The following is a 16,290-nucleotide window of genomic DNA, read 5'->3' as shown; positions in this document are numbered from 1 at the left end:
CCTGTGGAGAGTAATACTAGTTGTAATTTATTGACAGTCAAGCGTAAACTGTGTATTTTCCTTCTGTTTTTGTTAAATTCCAATGCTGTTCTATCGGGACACCTTTTAAAGCCTTTTAGAGGTGAAAATAATCATTTTTTTCTCTGCTCTTCCATAATATGTTGTTACAGCTAGAACATTTAGTTCACACTTACCTAGTCCTTACCTTCCTGAGAGCTGAGTGCAGTGGCATGCTTTGTCTCTGTACCTCCTGAGTTGCTTATTGGCACATAGTAGGTCCTCAGTTATGTGTGTTGAATAAATGTTTTTTTAGCTTATCTAAGAAATGATGGTTTATGATTAAAATGACAAGTGATCAGTATGTAACTGTTTTATTTGTATTTTTAATGGCAGTTGAGATAATTTTAAATAATTGAAGTAGTAGTTGCTTTTATTTATGTTGTATTATTGCATACTGAATATCAGGTTGTATTTGTCAAATGGGTGCTAATTATTCATAATCTCCAAAACTTATTTTTTAAAACCAAGCATACATTTTACTTGAGAATATTAGCATTGTGATAATCATTCATCTATTAAATATGTTCTTTCGCATACATTTATAGTTATCACATTTCTCTTAGCAGAACATGCATTTACTATCTTTTATATGATCAAAATATTTTGAATTATGTGTTCAAATTCAAGGGATAGAAAATTATCTTATGGAAGAAAGGGAACTTTCTCAAAATAGGTAATTATAATTGGTTCAGCTCCAATTGCTGTACATTCTTATTGTTTCAATTATTTGTTTAGATGATTTTACATATATATTAATTTTTTAGCCATATGATTTCTAAATGTGTCCATTATAAAGCAAGGCAGAGAAGAATGAAACCATATAAAAACTAAGGCCAGATATTTGCCTTATCAGGTACTCCTAATACTAACACACTGGGTGATTGGCATAAAATATCTTTAAAATCTAAGTGTCCATCAGTAGCTGAATGGATAAAGAAAATGTTTGTATATACACACACAATATATATATATTTAATGGAATATTACTCAGCCATAAAAAGAGTGACATTTTGCCATTTGTGACAACATAGATGGACCTTGGGGGCATTATGGTAAGTGAAATAAGTCAGACAGAGAAAGGCAAATACTGAATGATATCATTTATGCATGCGTGCTAGGTAGCTTCAGTCGTGTCTGACTCTTTGTAGAGTCTGACTCTTTGTACAGTCCTATGGACTGTAGCCTGCCAAGCTTCTCTGTCCATGAGATTCTCTAGGCAAGAATACTGGAGTGGAAAAAAAAAAGAATACTGGAGTGGGTTGCCATTTCCTCCTCCAGGGGATCCTCCCAAGCCAAGGATTGAACCTGCATCTCCCGAGTCTCCTGCATTGGCAGGCGTATTCTTTACCACTAGAGCCACCTGGGAAGCTCAATATCATTTATAGGTAGAATTTAAAAATTAAAAAAAACCCAAGCTCACAGAACAGAGACCCCGTCTCGAAACTGTTTCTGGTATTAAAAGTAATACTACTTGGTGTCCAAATGGAATTGATTACAGAAGTACCAGAAGAGGTAAAAGGACAAATGGGAGATGTTAAGGTGACCCAGAGGGTAGTAACATTAGGAAGCCACTTCTACTCCTAAGGTTGAAAAAATTAGGGCCATGGATGGAGGGCCTATCCAGAAGTATTTGCAAGCTCAAGGAAGAGATGCTACTCAGGGCAGATTGAGAGAGGGACAAATACCCTGGCATCTCCTTTCCTGTCCTCAGGTACAGCAGTGCCTTTTATTGACTCAGACTCTTGAGAAGCCATGGTCAAGTCATCATGGCACGTGTAGTTCCTGGAATACAGAGCAGTGTGGAGAAGGATAGGGGGTGGAGTGGGTCTGAGGACAAGGAGGTAAATGACTGGCATAACTGGGAATGCCCAGATGTTAACAGCTTGGGATGGAGTGATGCTGAAGTTAATGGAATTATCTTGAATGTGTAATTAAGGTTTTATTTTTTTCATTAACTTACTATATTAAAAGATAATTGTAGATTCTTATTTTGTGAGTGTAAGTGTGCTGAAGTTGTTACTTTTATAACATTTTCAAAATGAAAACTATTTTTTAAATGTTAGAAAGAGTGTAACTCACTCCTTCTGTGTTCTACATACTAACAGCTACACAGCTACTTAACGGTAATTTCTGATGTTGCCCTTTAGAAATTCTTTTTGTCTTTTCTTCTTTCTTGGTAATCGAACCATTATTTCTAGCCTGATGTGGTAGCTCTGTGCTTTCCTTCATGATAGCATTCTCTCTCATCTGCCATCTCTTTCTCTCCCTCCAGCAATAAGTAATTTTTATTTTCTTTGAACTATCATATTTTTACCTCTTTTGTAAAACTAATCCCTTATGCCTTTCTATAGCTTTTCATTATTTGTGATCAAGAGCTCTATAATGTTTGTTTTTATATTTTCACTGTACTTGAAATGTAGCAAGTATTTAATATCATTTAATTAATCTTTGTTTAGATCACAGAATTTAAGAGTGGGCAGGGACTTTATAAATCATCTGGTTGAAACTCTTGCAAATAGTAGATAAATTAGATATTTGTTTATTAAAACCCCTGCAGAATTGGTACTTTTATTATTTTATGCTCTATCAGTAATATCATAATCAAGAGAAATAATATAAATGATATTTATCAATATTTATCGGAGTAAATATTTATAAAATAGCTTCTTGATTTCAATTGTGGATTAGAAGGGGAGAATGAATTTTTAAAGGCTTAATATACGTCATGCCTTTTTTACATATGACTATTTCTGATTAAAACCTGTTGATTTCTTTTATTTTGGATAAGAAGTTCATATAAGAATTTTTTTCATTTTAATTTTTGTACTCTAGTGGATTCTCTAGAATAAGAAAATTAATCAATGTTATTTGGTAGGAAGGTTAGTGCTTCTTTTCCAGTCTTTTAGGGAGTATCAATGTGTAAATTCTTGTCTCATAAATATTACAGAAACAAATTTCTGTGTTAATTTAAGAGTTTGAGTACATGGTCTCATAATCTTGGAGACGTGTTTTAATATTGGTTTATGATATCAGAAATCTGCTTTTAGCTGGCAAGCTATGAGAGCCAGATTGCCAAGCTACGATCCGAGGTTGAAAAAGGAGAGGCATTGCGACAAAGTCTGGAGTACGACCTGGCTGTTGCTAGAAAGGAAGCTGGACTCGGAAGAAGGGCTGCTGAAGAAAGGCTAGCTGAGGCACACAGGATCCAAGAGAAACTCTGTGGTAAGACTATTTCTGTTTCTTAAGGGTTGTAATGTCGTTGTCTATCATTGTTCCCTGTTGTGTATGGATTCCATGTAAGAGCAGAGGTATGACTGGCTCTAGATAGACAGACTTTGCTGCTATGTATATGCTTTCTGGCAATTATGTGAACATTCATTTACTTGACATTAATGTTTTTTGTATATGTATAGAAAGAGGTTAAAAATTCTGTTAATCACTTTGTAGAGCACTTGTTCCATGAATAATCAGTAGAATCAAATAGAGATTTAAAAAAGAATTATGGGCTTCCTGTCCCAGGTAATCTGAAACAGAATCTCTAGCCTCAGAGAATCTATATGTTCAAGAAGCATTACAGCTGATTTGTTTATTAGCCAGGTTTGGGAACCACAGAGTTTAATATATATAAAGAATTGTGCCTAGCTATGTGTATGACTTATAACTAGCATCTGGGTCATGGAATGGAAAATTATCGAAGTCTTCCACATAGATGACTGCTATCCTGATTTTTAATAGCAGGATATTAATTAATTTTGCCTCCTTTTTGTACTTTAAATGAAAGGAATCTTATAGTATGTACTCTTTTGTGTCTGGGTGCTTTCTTTCGACACTGTGTTCATGAGTTCATCCCTATTGTCATATGAACTTAATGTTGATGTTTAATACTATATAGTGTGAACATATCACACTTATATTCATCCATTTCTGTTGACAGTGGTAGTGGGTAGTGTTCAGTTTTTGGTTATTAAGAATAGTGTTTAAAAAAAAAAAAAAAGAATAGTGTTTCCCTGAACATTGAAGAGAACACTGAACATGAATTCAGAAGATTTAGATTTAGGTCCTGATTCTGCCGCATACTGATACTTGAGACTAAATTGTTTTAAAAATGAAATGAGAAAACAAAAGTGCTTTGTTAATTGCATGGACTCAACAAATGTCAAAGTTATAATATTATAAAGCTTAGTCTGGCCATTGGTCAAAAATGGTTTTGATTACCTTTGACATTTAATTACTACACTACTGTCTGAAACTTAGGATTATAAGGCTTGAAAGGCACCAGATGTACAAGTTAATGACTTATATTTAATTATGGAGAAACTGAAGTCCAGGAAAGATGGAAAGTTACTTGCCCAAAGTCAGATGATTTCAACAGACATTTTGCAGAGGAAGATAGAAGAATTCCAGTAATCACATGAAAAATGCTTCCCTTCACTTGTCATCAGGGAGATGCACATTAAAATCACACTGTCACTGCATAGACATCAGATGGCTTCAATTGAAATGACTGTTAATACCAAATATGTTCAAATATATAGCAACTGGGAGTCTTTCTTGTATTTTGTTAGTGAGAAAGTAAAATGGTACAACTACTTTAGAAAAAAACTTGGCAATTTCTTTAAAAATAAGCATATTATTTTCACCAATGACCCAGAAATTTCACTCTTTGGTATTTTCTCTGAGAAACATTTGTCCACAAAAGACTTGTATAAGAATTTCATAGCAGCTCTATTTATGACAGCCCCAAATTGGAGAAAAACTTTAAATGTCCATTGACAAAAGAAGAAAACATTTTTGTATATTCATTGGACAAAATACTACTCAGCAATAAAAATGAACTAATTCCTGATACATTCAATAACATGAATGAATCTTAGGAATATTATGCTGAGTGAAATTTTACATAGAAGACGACTTCCTGTATGGTTCCCTTATATGAAATTATAGGACAGAAAAAGCTATTTTTTGGTGAAAAAAATCAGAACAATGGTTACCTCTAGGATGAGTTGGTGGGGGGGACTGATACGAAAAAGGTAGGGGGAAATTTTCAGATTGAAGGAAGTTTTCTTTATTTTGATAAGGGGATGAGTTACATTAGTGTATGCACTTATCAAATCTCTTTGAATGGTACACTTAAGATTTATCAATTTCACTATAATTTTACCTGCAAAATAATTGAATTATATATTTTAATTCTAATTATTGATATGAATGCTCAGTTATTCAGGAGTGAAATGTACTTTTATTTGCACCTTGTTTTGAAATGTATAAAAACTATGATGGTCAGATGGATGGAGAAGATGAATGCATGTATGGATAGATGTATGGATGAATGTGTAAAGAATATACATATGGCAAAATGTTAATAGCCATCATAGAATCTAGTCTGAAGTTTATAGGTGTTCATTGTACAATACTCTATTACTCTAAACTTTATTTTAAAAAATTTTTGTGATAAAATATTGAGAGTGGAGTAAAAAAACCCCGATGGATTTATGGGATATTAAAAGAGATAATCTCATAATGATTGAGAGAGGAGACAAGACGAGAGAGAAAATATTGGAAGTTGGAAAGCAAATGGGTGAGGGATAACTGACTTAGCAGACTTAAGATGTCAGAATCCTAAGCCAAGAAATAGGAAAAGCTGGCAGACAACTTGTTAGATGGTCAAAGGCTTATGAACTTGAAGCTTGGAATGCCTTTGAATTAGGAATTGGAATAGCTGCAGTAAAATAAAGGAGGTTAGTTAAAAGCTGTTTGCTTTAGAAGCACATATATTCTTAGATGCCCTTCCTAAGAGCCTGCTGTTCTGGGATTGCTCCCACTTCCTAGTGTAAATCAGGGGCTTAATATCTGGAGATGATAAAAGACAGGGTTTCCAGACAGGCAAAACCAGGAAGATAACATACTACTACTGAATACTGAGGATCTATTGCTTCTAGATTCCTTTTTCTATTGACTTTCCCAAAAGTGAGCCTTGAGATTATTACACTCTGTGTAGGAACTTGGAAGACTCTTCCGTGGGTCATCTGACCAAGCCAAGAGAAAAACCTAATGATAGTGATGTAGGGAGTTTCCTTATAAATGGCCCACATTTATCAGACCACAGTTATCAACTTCTGTCCTCAGGCTCAGAATCTGGGTGGTAGTTATGTGGGTGTATAAAAGATGTGCCACCCTTATAGTTAATCTTAATTGGAAGCAGATACCAAGAATTAGGATCTCCCTGGTGGCTCAGATGGTAAAGCTTCTGCCTACAATGCGGGAGACCTGGGTTTGATCCCTGGGTCTGGAAGATCCCCTGGAGAAGGAAATGGCAACCCACTCCAGTACTTTTGCCTGGAAAATCCCGTGGACAGAGGAGCCTGGTAGGCTACAGTCCTTGGGGTTGCAAAGAGTCGGACATGACTGAGCGACTTCACTTTCACTTTCAACCAAGAATTAGCAGATACTTGGGGAAATCCTCTAAAATGGAGTGAAAAGAATTAATCTGGAAGAATCAAAAACTCTGCAAGGAGAAGATTTAACAAATAAGCATTATTAATATCCTCACAGCTGAAAAAGAATATGTTCCATCCATGGTATAAGAACTGGGGGATACAAACAAAATAAAAGTCAGAAGTCAGAAAATGAAGTCAGAAAATGAAAAAATATGAAGTCAGAAATATGAAGTCAGAAATGAAAAATGGCAACAAAAGCACTGGAAGATGAAGATGGGGGAAATTTCCCCAAATTAGAGTAAAGACAAAGGTAGAAAGATAAAAGAGAAAAGGCAAGAAACTTTGAGGACCAATCTGAGTAGTGGATGATCTTGAAAGAGATGAGAGAGAAAGTAGAAAGGGATAAATGATCAATGAAATTACTTAAAAAGAAAACACCTCAGAACTGAAAGATATGAGTTGCCAGATTGAAAGGGCCCACTGAATATTTACCACAGTGGAAGAAAATAGCCCCACGTGAAGACACAGCATTATGAAATTCCAGAAAATAGAGACAAAGTAAAGATCTTAAAGGTTTCAGAGAGAAAAGAAAAAGAAAGGAAAGAAAAAAAAAAAAAAAAAGAAAAATAAGCCATTTGCAGAGGAACAGGAATCAAAATGGCCTTAAATTTGCTTGCAATACAGGATGCTGAATGATACAATATTATCTTGTAACTGAATGGGAGGGAGACTTTTTGAATCTTTTAAATAACTTTTGTGTTTTGAACCCTTTGAATACATGATCCATTTAAAACACAAATATAATTAGAAATAATACTACAAATAGTGGTTTTTTTTTTTTTTTTTTTTTGGTTTGTTTAACAAGTATAGTCAGTTCAGTCACTCAGTTGTGTCCTACTCTGCGACCCCATGGACTGCAGCACGCCAGGCTTCCCTGTCCATCACCAGTACTCCCATGCTATCTTTACAGCAACTTAACTGGGAGGCACTTTATTCCCACTGAGTGTTAGAGAGTCAGAGAGGTTTAATCAGGTGGTAGGTGGTGAAGACAGACCTGGAAGCCTTTCATTACTTCTTTTCTAGATGCTGAAACAGAACAGCAGCCATAGTGAGTTGGGAAGTGATAGTTATTGTTGAGTTAATACTAGGATGGGAGGTTAGTTGAGCCTAACTCTAGGGGAGCAAAGAGTTCTAGTTTTAAGGTTGACAACCTCAATTTTGTAATGGTCTTAAGTATGGGATGTGCCACAAATGTTGTTTGCCAAGTCAAAAATCAAAATTTGTAACCTATCAAGTCTTTTAAAAAGGAGTATCCAGTTTTTTTTTTAACTGTCTTTTTTTTTTTTAAACATTTATTTTCTTGAATAGGAGAAAAAGCATTTGAGTTGCAGCTGGTGCACCTAAACTTGGATGCGCTCTAGGAATATGTCATAACCAATTCATGGTAAAATCACCTCTGTGTGGAGGGGAAGACGAGATTGAGAAATCATAAAATAGATAGGTTCTGGGACAGGAACTTTTCAATGTTGACTGATATGAAATGGTTAAATGTTTTGTTTTAAGATGACATTGTAAATGAAATCAGCTCTAGTGCCTAGGTTTTTGAGCTCCTATGTTTTAATTTGTAGTTGTAGATATACCTGTTATTCTTTTATATTTTTAATAGCTCAGAATGTAGAACTTCAGGGAAAGGCAAATGAGATCGAGAAAGCATTCCAGATTTCCCAGCAGAAATGGAAAGAAGAGTGCAGAAGATTTGAACACGATTTGGAAGAAAGAGACAATATAATTCAAAATTGCCATCAGGAATATGATTTACTTACAAAAGAAAAAAACAGACTAGAGAAAACTCTACAGGTAAAATATTTCATGAAGAAATTTTTCTGTATTTAATGTTCATTGATATGTATTATGGGCTTCCGTTGTAAGTCAGTCAGTAAAGAATCTGTCTGCAATGCAGGAGACCCGGGGTTTGATTCCTGGGTCAGGAAGATCCCCTGGAGAAGGAAATGGCAACCTACTCCAGTATTCTTTCTTGGAGAATCCCATTGACAGAAGAGCCTGGCAGGCTATAGTCCATGGGGTTGCAAGAGTCGGACACAACTTATATGTATTATACATTATTTGAAGTTATCTTTGGAAAGGAAAATGCCAGAAAGCAAGCAAATCTGATTTCCTCCTCACTCCTCCCAACTCCTTTCCTCTCTCCCTTTCTTCTTTTTTTTTGGGGGGCGGGGGGAGTCATATTTGCAGGTCTGTTTTGTAATACACTTTAGCAATATGCGAGTATATATACTATTTCTTTTGTGAAAAACAGTTTGAGTTCTCTGATCAAAAAAAAAAACCAACTTATATGGGAATATTGTAAGAAGATAACCCACAATCCTTTTGGTCTAGCAGCATGAAAAGTTCGAATTTTAGAAGTGTTAGAAATGTGGGCCCTAGATTTTGACCTGAATATACAATAAATATAAAAAAATTTTTATATATCTGATATAAACTTCATTATATATGTAGAGCACATTGTATATGGCATGGTAGGTGAAATATATGATGACCTCTTACTGAAATTATTGTGAGCTATTTATCCTCCCATTTTTTCGTTCTTTTTTAGTTTCTAAAGTAAAAGTGTGGATTAAAGTTGAAGTTGCCACTCATGTAAAAGATAGATTTTGAATTGTTTGAGTTTGCCATTTTTTTCCAAGTACCAATTTAAATTTAAAAAAATATGTGGTAAAAGTGCTTTCCATTTACCAAGGGTGTAAACGACTTTTCAGAATACTGGAAATAAATCTTCACTAAAAATAATTTTACAAATGCATTTGCCAAATGTAAAAGTTTTAGCACAATGGTTCCCTTACATTGTCAGCATGTCTACTTTTGGTTTCCTGCTTGCTAACAGTCGCAGTTGTCTCTTCTATTTACTGTAATATTCTTAGACCCTGGAGCAGTGCCAGACATATACAAGGGCTCCATTAGTATTTGAATGGGGGGAGTTTAGTGACAACTGGAACGACAAGTCCCTGGGCTGCTCTATATAAACTGCCCCACATGAAATGTCTCAGAATTATGGGGAAAGAAGAGAAGTGGTGGCAGCTTTCCTTATAGTCGGTCAGCCTGCATCTCAAATCTCTTACGGATCTTGATGTGATCTTGATCATCTGTTTGGTAGGAGAACTTTGATTTTACATGATTGGCTTTGAACCAATCTGCATGGAGACATTTGGGAGTAAAGAGGAGCCACTGTTTTCTCCTAGGGGGAAAAAGCCTTGAGGCTCTCCCTGTTGGCTTTCCAGTAGTGTTGGGAGGAGGACAGTCTTTATTTTGCAGATCCATGCTACAGTTTATAAGGATAGGGGAGGCTTTCCCTGTCTCTCATATAAACCGCAGAATCTTTCTCCTTGTGTTAATGCAGATTGAGTTTTAAACCCTACAGTTTAGAAAATTGGGCTTCTGAGGAAACCTGCATTTTATACTTCTAAGGTTGAACAAAATTAGATCCTGTAAATGTAGTGCAACTAAGAAAATCCCTGAAGAAAAGCATCTTGCAAATACTGCTTATCTGTAGAACAAGAAATTAGTTAATAGCCCAGACCTAAAAATGTTTTATTTCATTTTTCAAATTTTTAACATTTTAGAGTTTTCTTAATATTGATTTGTTGCACGAAACTTCTTCTCCCCTTTTGTAAATACCATGTTCTTTTCAGGTCTATATATGAGTTATCAGGGACAATCCGATTAGTTTGTCTATAGGTAATTAGGGCTTTCCATATTATCTCCTTTACATACAGATTTACATATAGATTACATATATGCCCAACAGTCTACTTTGTTTTTGTCTTTTTATCAGGATGCATTTTGTTCAGTCCCCTGCGGATAAGTTTTTTGGAAAGATTGGTTTAAATATCTATATTTAATATCTACCTGTATCTGTCAATACTGTATCTATATCTCCCTGTATCTGTCAATATCTGTATCTGCATCTACCTGTATCTCTCATTATATGGATTACATATATGAAATGTTGCTTGAATTAAATGGGTAGCCATAGCTTCTTATTCAGATATTATTCTGATTGTCAAAATATAATCATTCTATTAATTCTTTTAACATAAATTATAGTGAGCTTTAACAGCCTATGGGTAAGGAAAGCCCTTTGTATATTTAAGTTGGGAATGAAGGAAGAAAGATAACTTGTATTGATCTAATAGTAAAGCAAGATTTTATTCGTGTGAAGGAAGCATTGGAAAAGCGTCAGGAGGAGAGGAATGAGATGGAGTCTCATATCAGAGAGACAGCACTGGAGGAGCTTAGACTACAAGCAGAACAGTGGGAAGCAGAGAGAAGAGAGTTACAGCTTATAGTACAGGTATTTAAAAATCATAATTCAGATCCTTCAATATGTCTTTTTAATGCTTATGATTTTAAAATTTACATTAGTGAGATAATTGACTCGCCTACTCAAGGAGAAAATAATTTGTAGAAGGCCATGTTTCATTTGTAGTTACATGAAAATATGGGCAACTGGTTCCAAAAGATACTGTTAGAGTCAGGTGACTTCCATTGCATAAATTATTTGACTTTTAAAGGACACATATACACTTGGCATTTAGTTTTCCAGTTTAAAATGGGAGACTATTAGCAGTCTTTAATAACATAAATAGAATAATTAGATTTTGGATATTAAAAGATGCTTACAAATCATATAGTATAGTAATACTTTCTTTTGAACTCTTTTTAAGAAGTGCAAATTCTTAATCATGTTTTTTTAACCCTTTCCGTGCCAACACACAGTGCAGTTTGAAAATCACTGATTTCATCTAATAATTTCTGTTATAGATGAGCAGACTGCAGTTTGTGATTTAGTCATATCATAGACTAAGCAATTAGTGTGGGAGAAGATTATGAGACTCCAGATTCTTACTTCTGTGTATATTACTTTTCTTTAGGACATTCTATAAATTACTTTGAAGGAGAGTTAGGATAAATTAAAACTGTTCATTCACTAATCAACTAATTTAAAATTTCAAATAAATTTCCATCATTTCTTCGATTAATTTGTGATAAGACAGTTTTTCTACACAAAATGACATTGAAATGTAGTCTTTATATAGATGTCAAAGGTATGTGTTCTTTACAGAATGAAAAATGTTCACCTAAAATAAATTTTACAGTTGCTTTTTGTGTTAGGAAGTTTTGTAAGATGAAGGTGGCCCCAAACCTGCAGAGACTAGGAGGCACCTATTTCTTTAAGAGTGAAATCTGGCAATAAATAGTGGAAGTACTGAATTTATTGCATATGTAAGTGTTCAGAATACCAGCAATATCACAGATTTCCCAAACCTTTGTTCCTTGGGCAATGCTTTTCTTCCTAGTCACTCCCTCTGTGAAATCTGTAAAGATAAGTTACTCTTTAGACCTCTTGGTATTTTTAGAGTCTGCTTGTAATTTTATAGTTAGTTAGTCCTCTCACTCATTCAGTCACTTGTTCCTTTTTTCCTTCCCTAAGTACTTGCTGAGTTCCTGCTGTGGGTCCTAAGGATATAAAATTGATTAAGATATGATTTCTGTCCTAAAAGATCTTTCAACATAGAGAGCCATGTAAAGAGAGGAGAAAATATTGTAATATAATAATACAATTTTAAATAAAATGCTATGGGGTCATAAAAGAGAAATGAATTGCCTGGGAGTTTGGGGCAGAGGGCGTTTGAGCTGTTACCGATAATTGTCTTCACGGTTACCTAAAACAAGCAAGTATACATAAGTAAATGAAAATAACCTCTTTATTTTTGAATACTCAGAAATTTCCACTACTACCAATCAGAAGCCCCAAATTTATAAAATATATTGCAGAGATCTATAGTTAAATGTGTAGATGATACGATTTTATTTTTTTTTTATTATTTAAAAAAATGTATTTGGAAAAATTTCTTAAAAACCAGTACTATTCTCTTTTTTCTCCTTAGCTTTCTTATTTCAGTAAAAAGAAGCTCATGGCAAGTTTTTTTCTTCTTTCAGAAACAGAGTAGGTTCAGGAGATGAAGAGTGGCTCAAATAATACTGTGGGCCAGCAGTTAGAAACCCCCGTACTGGAACTGAGGGCCACCTTTACTGCAGCTGCTGCCATGAAAGTTCCAATGAAAAAATATATCACTTTTATATAATTCATGACTAGAGGCACGACAAAAGGATGTTAGTGGGAACTGCTGTCATAGGATGAGCTCCCAAGGAGGATAGTGTCATAGAAGGAATTTGGGTTTAGCATGAATAGCTTGTATATTCATTTAGGATACAATGATACAATTTTAATACAGTTTCCTGATCAGTCCTCTAAACCTCACATGAAATGTATGTGGTTAAATCAGACTTTATATTATGAAGTATTAAGGGAATTTGGAATCCTTTGTCAATCTTTAATTGTTATGCGTGGGAAGAATAGGAATATATTCCTTAGTTACTGCCACCTTCTGTGAAATAGATTTTCTTGTATTCCATAACTGAAATGTTCAGAACTCTGTCTTAATTCCTTGTCCTTTTTAACAAAAGAAAACTGCTTTTCCTTTTATAAAGCAAGCTTAGAAACCTTTTCGATTTTAAAAAAGTCTTGAGGGGTAGATGAAAATTCTCTCCTTTCTCTATTGGCTGTTGATGGGTTTAGGTTTCCATCCTGTATTTAGGTGTTAGTATCATACAGTGTTCTTTTGTGTAACTCTCTAAGGGAATTCAGTTTTTAAAATAAATTTAAAAAAACCTCAGTGAAGCCCCATCTTAAACAGACAAAGCTAGTATAATATTTCTCTCATCTGGGCTTTAGAATTCAGGCTTGTATAAAAGGAAAATCTTAATTTTATGCCATGTCTCCTTTCTTTCCCAGTAATTGGAGTGATAAATAGAGGTGTACTTCTCTGAAATATTAATGGGGATTCTTAGTGGAGTTATCTCATTAAAAAAAAGTGTTTTTCATTTTTTTAAAATGCATGTCCTCTTTTGATAAACATAAAAATTCCATGCTTCTCTTGACATTCTTTGAAATTTCAAAACAAAGCAAAGCCGTAGTAATTTTAGAATGACATATATATGTTGATCTTGGGAAAATAGGTTTTGGTTCTATTTATTTAAATTATTTATTTGTTTCTGCACTAGCAGTGGAAACTTTGAGGATGCTTATTAGCCATGAGCTTTACTACTATAGGCAGTGTGGGACTTGCAGTGGTAAATTGCCATGTTCTTTCCTTTGTCATTTTTATAGTTCATTTCAATGTATAACTCATCAGTAGGATTGAAAGCATTTAGAAGATGAATGTATGTTTTCATGTTTATTTTATTTCCAAAATTCTGTAACTAAGCCAGGGAATAAAGTGACCCTTTGCTCATTCACTGACTAGATTTGATTTATATATCTAGTGATCAAGTGAGGTGAGAGCTTGTGATGGCAAAGGAGCGTGGGAAATGTGCATTGAAAATAATACCACGTGGCTGATTCATGTCAATGTATGACAAAAACCACTACAATATTGTAAAGTAATTAGCTTCCAACTAATAAAAATAAATGAAAAAAAAATTCCAGAAAAAAGAAAAGAATACCACAGACTGAAGGAGGAAGAGGAAGAGTTGGGGGTGGTGGTAACGGAAGATGTCAGACTCGGTATGGGGTCAGATTTGGCATCAGTGGGATATGTGCTAAGACAGCAGTTAGGGATGGGGTATCAGCATGTCAGTGATCGACCGGGTAAGCTCAGTTGTGATCCAGGGGACAACTTGGAGTTTGTTGCATGGAAAGGAAGTATTTCAGAATTTTGTCTTAAATGATCTCGGGTAACAAGGAGCTTTTCTTTGTAGTTTCCTGGGAAGCGGTCCACTGGTACCCTGTGTAAGCAAATGATGCAGAAAGTGAGTCTGGCACTGGTACTGCCTGTTATTTCCAAACAGGAAATATCTTAATAGTCAATTTATAGAATTAAAATATATTGTTCTTATTGTAAAAGTGCCCCTAATATAGGGAACTTTAAACAGAAAGTAGAGGTCTGCCCTGTTACTCTGCCCACTCCAGTCCTACCCCTCATCTAAGGGTATATAATCATATATAATTACATAAATATGCCTCAGTAATATTTGGTGTCCATCTTTTAATTCTTCCATTATTCTTGTAGTGCTTGCGAGCTTTTCTGTTATGTGGGAATTCCTAATACGTTTAACAAATCCGTTATTGATCTACATTTTATTTCCTTCAAAATTTTTTGCTTTATTTTAAAATGATTCACCAACATCCTTGTCTGTGTCTTTGGGCTGTCATAAAAGTGATTCAGCTCTGTAAATGCCTAGAGGTATAATTGCTGAATCTTCAAGTTTTATAACTGTTATAGGTATTACATAAAGTTACCAGTGAACACTATTTTTGATTGTTGAACTGTGCTGACTGGGGATTTAGAGAGATAACCATGTACTGGACTAAGGTTGTATCTATATCTATCTTGTTTTATTTCATAGGTTAGGAAGGAGGAGTACTTTAACTCTGATATGTTTCTAACTATTTTAATCCTTCAGACTTGAGACCCTATTTTGGAGTTCAAGAAATATTGTTTATATAAGTGCATATAAGGAATTATACTTTTGGGGCTATGTTTCTAGAAGATGTGGAAAGAAAGGAAGTTTATTTTCAAACAGCACAGTGTGGTTTACTTTGATGTTAAAAGTCAGTTCAAAAACAAACTCCATTTTAAAATATTTTAAGTTCAACACCTCCCTCTAGTGGGAAAAAAAAAACTCACTCAATTTCCCCTACCCTTCAGTCAGTCAGTTCAGTTGCTCAGTTCTGTCCTACTCTTTGCGACCCCATGGACTGCAGCAACCCAGGCTTCCCGGTCCATCACCAACTTCTGGAGCCTACTCAAAATCATGTCCATCGCGTCAGTGATGCCATCCAACCATCTCATCCCGTGTTGTCCCCTTCTCCTCCCACCTTCAGTCTTTCCCAGCATCAGGGTCTTTTCCAAGGAGTCAGTTCTTCACATCAGGTGGCCAAAGTTTTGGAGTTTCAGCTTCAGCATCAGTCCTTCCAATGAATATTCAGTACTGATTTCCTTTAGGATTGACTAGTTCGATTTCCTTGCAGTCCAAGGGACTCTCAAGAGTCTTCTCCAGCACCATAGTTCTACCCTTCATGTGATTTAATTAAGTTGGGATCACCGACTCAAAGGACATGAGTTTGAGCAAGCTGTGGGAGTTGGTGATGGACAGGGAAGCCTGGGGTACTGCAGTCCATGGGTTCTGAAAGAGTTGGACACGACTGAACGACTGAACTGAACTGATGTGATTTAATTTTTTACACACACAGATGCACACTCACTCACTATAGGGATCCAGGTAGCTTTGGTTTGGTTAGAAAATAAATTCTGTGACAAAAAAATTAAAAAATTTATTTGGGAGGAGGCACGTTAATTTGGATGTATAGCTGCATGAGGTAATTTATAGTTCTTTTGTAATTTTCTTGTATATTGTAATGCACCCCAGACAGTGATTATATTGACTAAACCATACACCTATAACAAGTATCTGAACATATAAAAATTAATAGGGATTGATGTATAATTAGTTAATACCCAATATAGCCAACCAATACCATTAATATTGCCAACATTTACCATCTAGATCATTTAGTATTTGTCATATTTGCCTAAGAATTCATAACAGACAAATTTTATGTCACTGAAGACTGAATCATTCACTAACACCCCACCCCCACAAGATAACCATCCTTGTGAAGTTGGTATTTAACTTTCTGTCTGCAAACATT

The 16,290-nt window shown here is 34.9% G+C and overlaps 1 protein-coding gene across 6 annotated transcripts in view; it reads left to right on the top strand.

Moving 5' to 3' along the window:
• Positions 1 to 16,290, top strand: part of CCDC171 (coiled-coil domain containing 171) — a 314,797-nt gene that overhangs the window by 15,428 nt on the left and 283,079 nt on the right. For 5 of the 6 annotated variants that reach the window (XM_065908260.1, XM_065908262.1, XM_065908263.1 and 2 more), the window contains 3 exons: positions 3,108 to 3,282; positions 8,164 to 8,354; positions 10,735 to 10,866. In XM_065908260.1, the coding sequence (XP_065764332.1) occupies positions 3,108 to 3,282; positions 8,164 to 8,354; positions 10,735 to 10,866 (498 nt within the window). The remainder of the gene's footprint in view (positions 1 to 3,107; positions 3,283 to 8,163; positions 8,355 to 10,734; positions 10,867 to 16,290) is intronic. The other variant, XM_065908264.1, reaches the window with a different exon arrangement.

The sequence above is a fragment of the Muntiacus reevesi genome, chromosome 17 (genome assembly GCF_963930625.1).
Source record: "Muntiacus reevesi chromosome 17, mMunRee1.1, whole genome shotgun sequence".
NCBI lineage: Eukaryota > Metazoa > Chordata > Mammalia > Artiodactyla > Cervidae > Muntiacus > Muntiacus reevesi.
The sequence above is the reverse complement of the archived record's forward strand: the minus strand, read 5'-3'. Positions and strand labels throughout refer to the sequence as shown.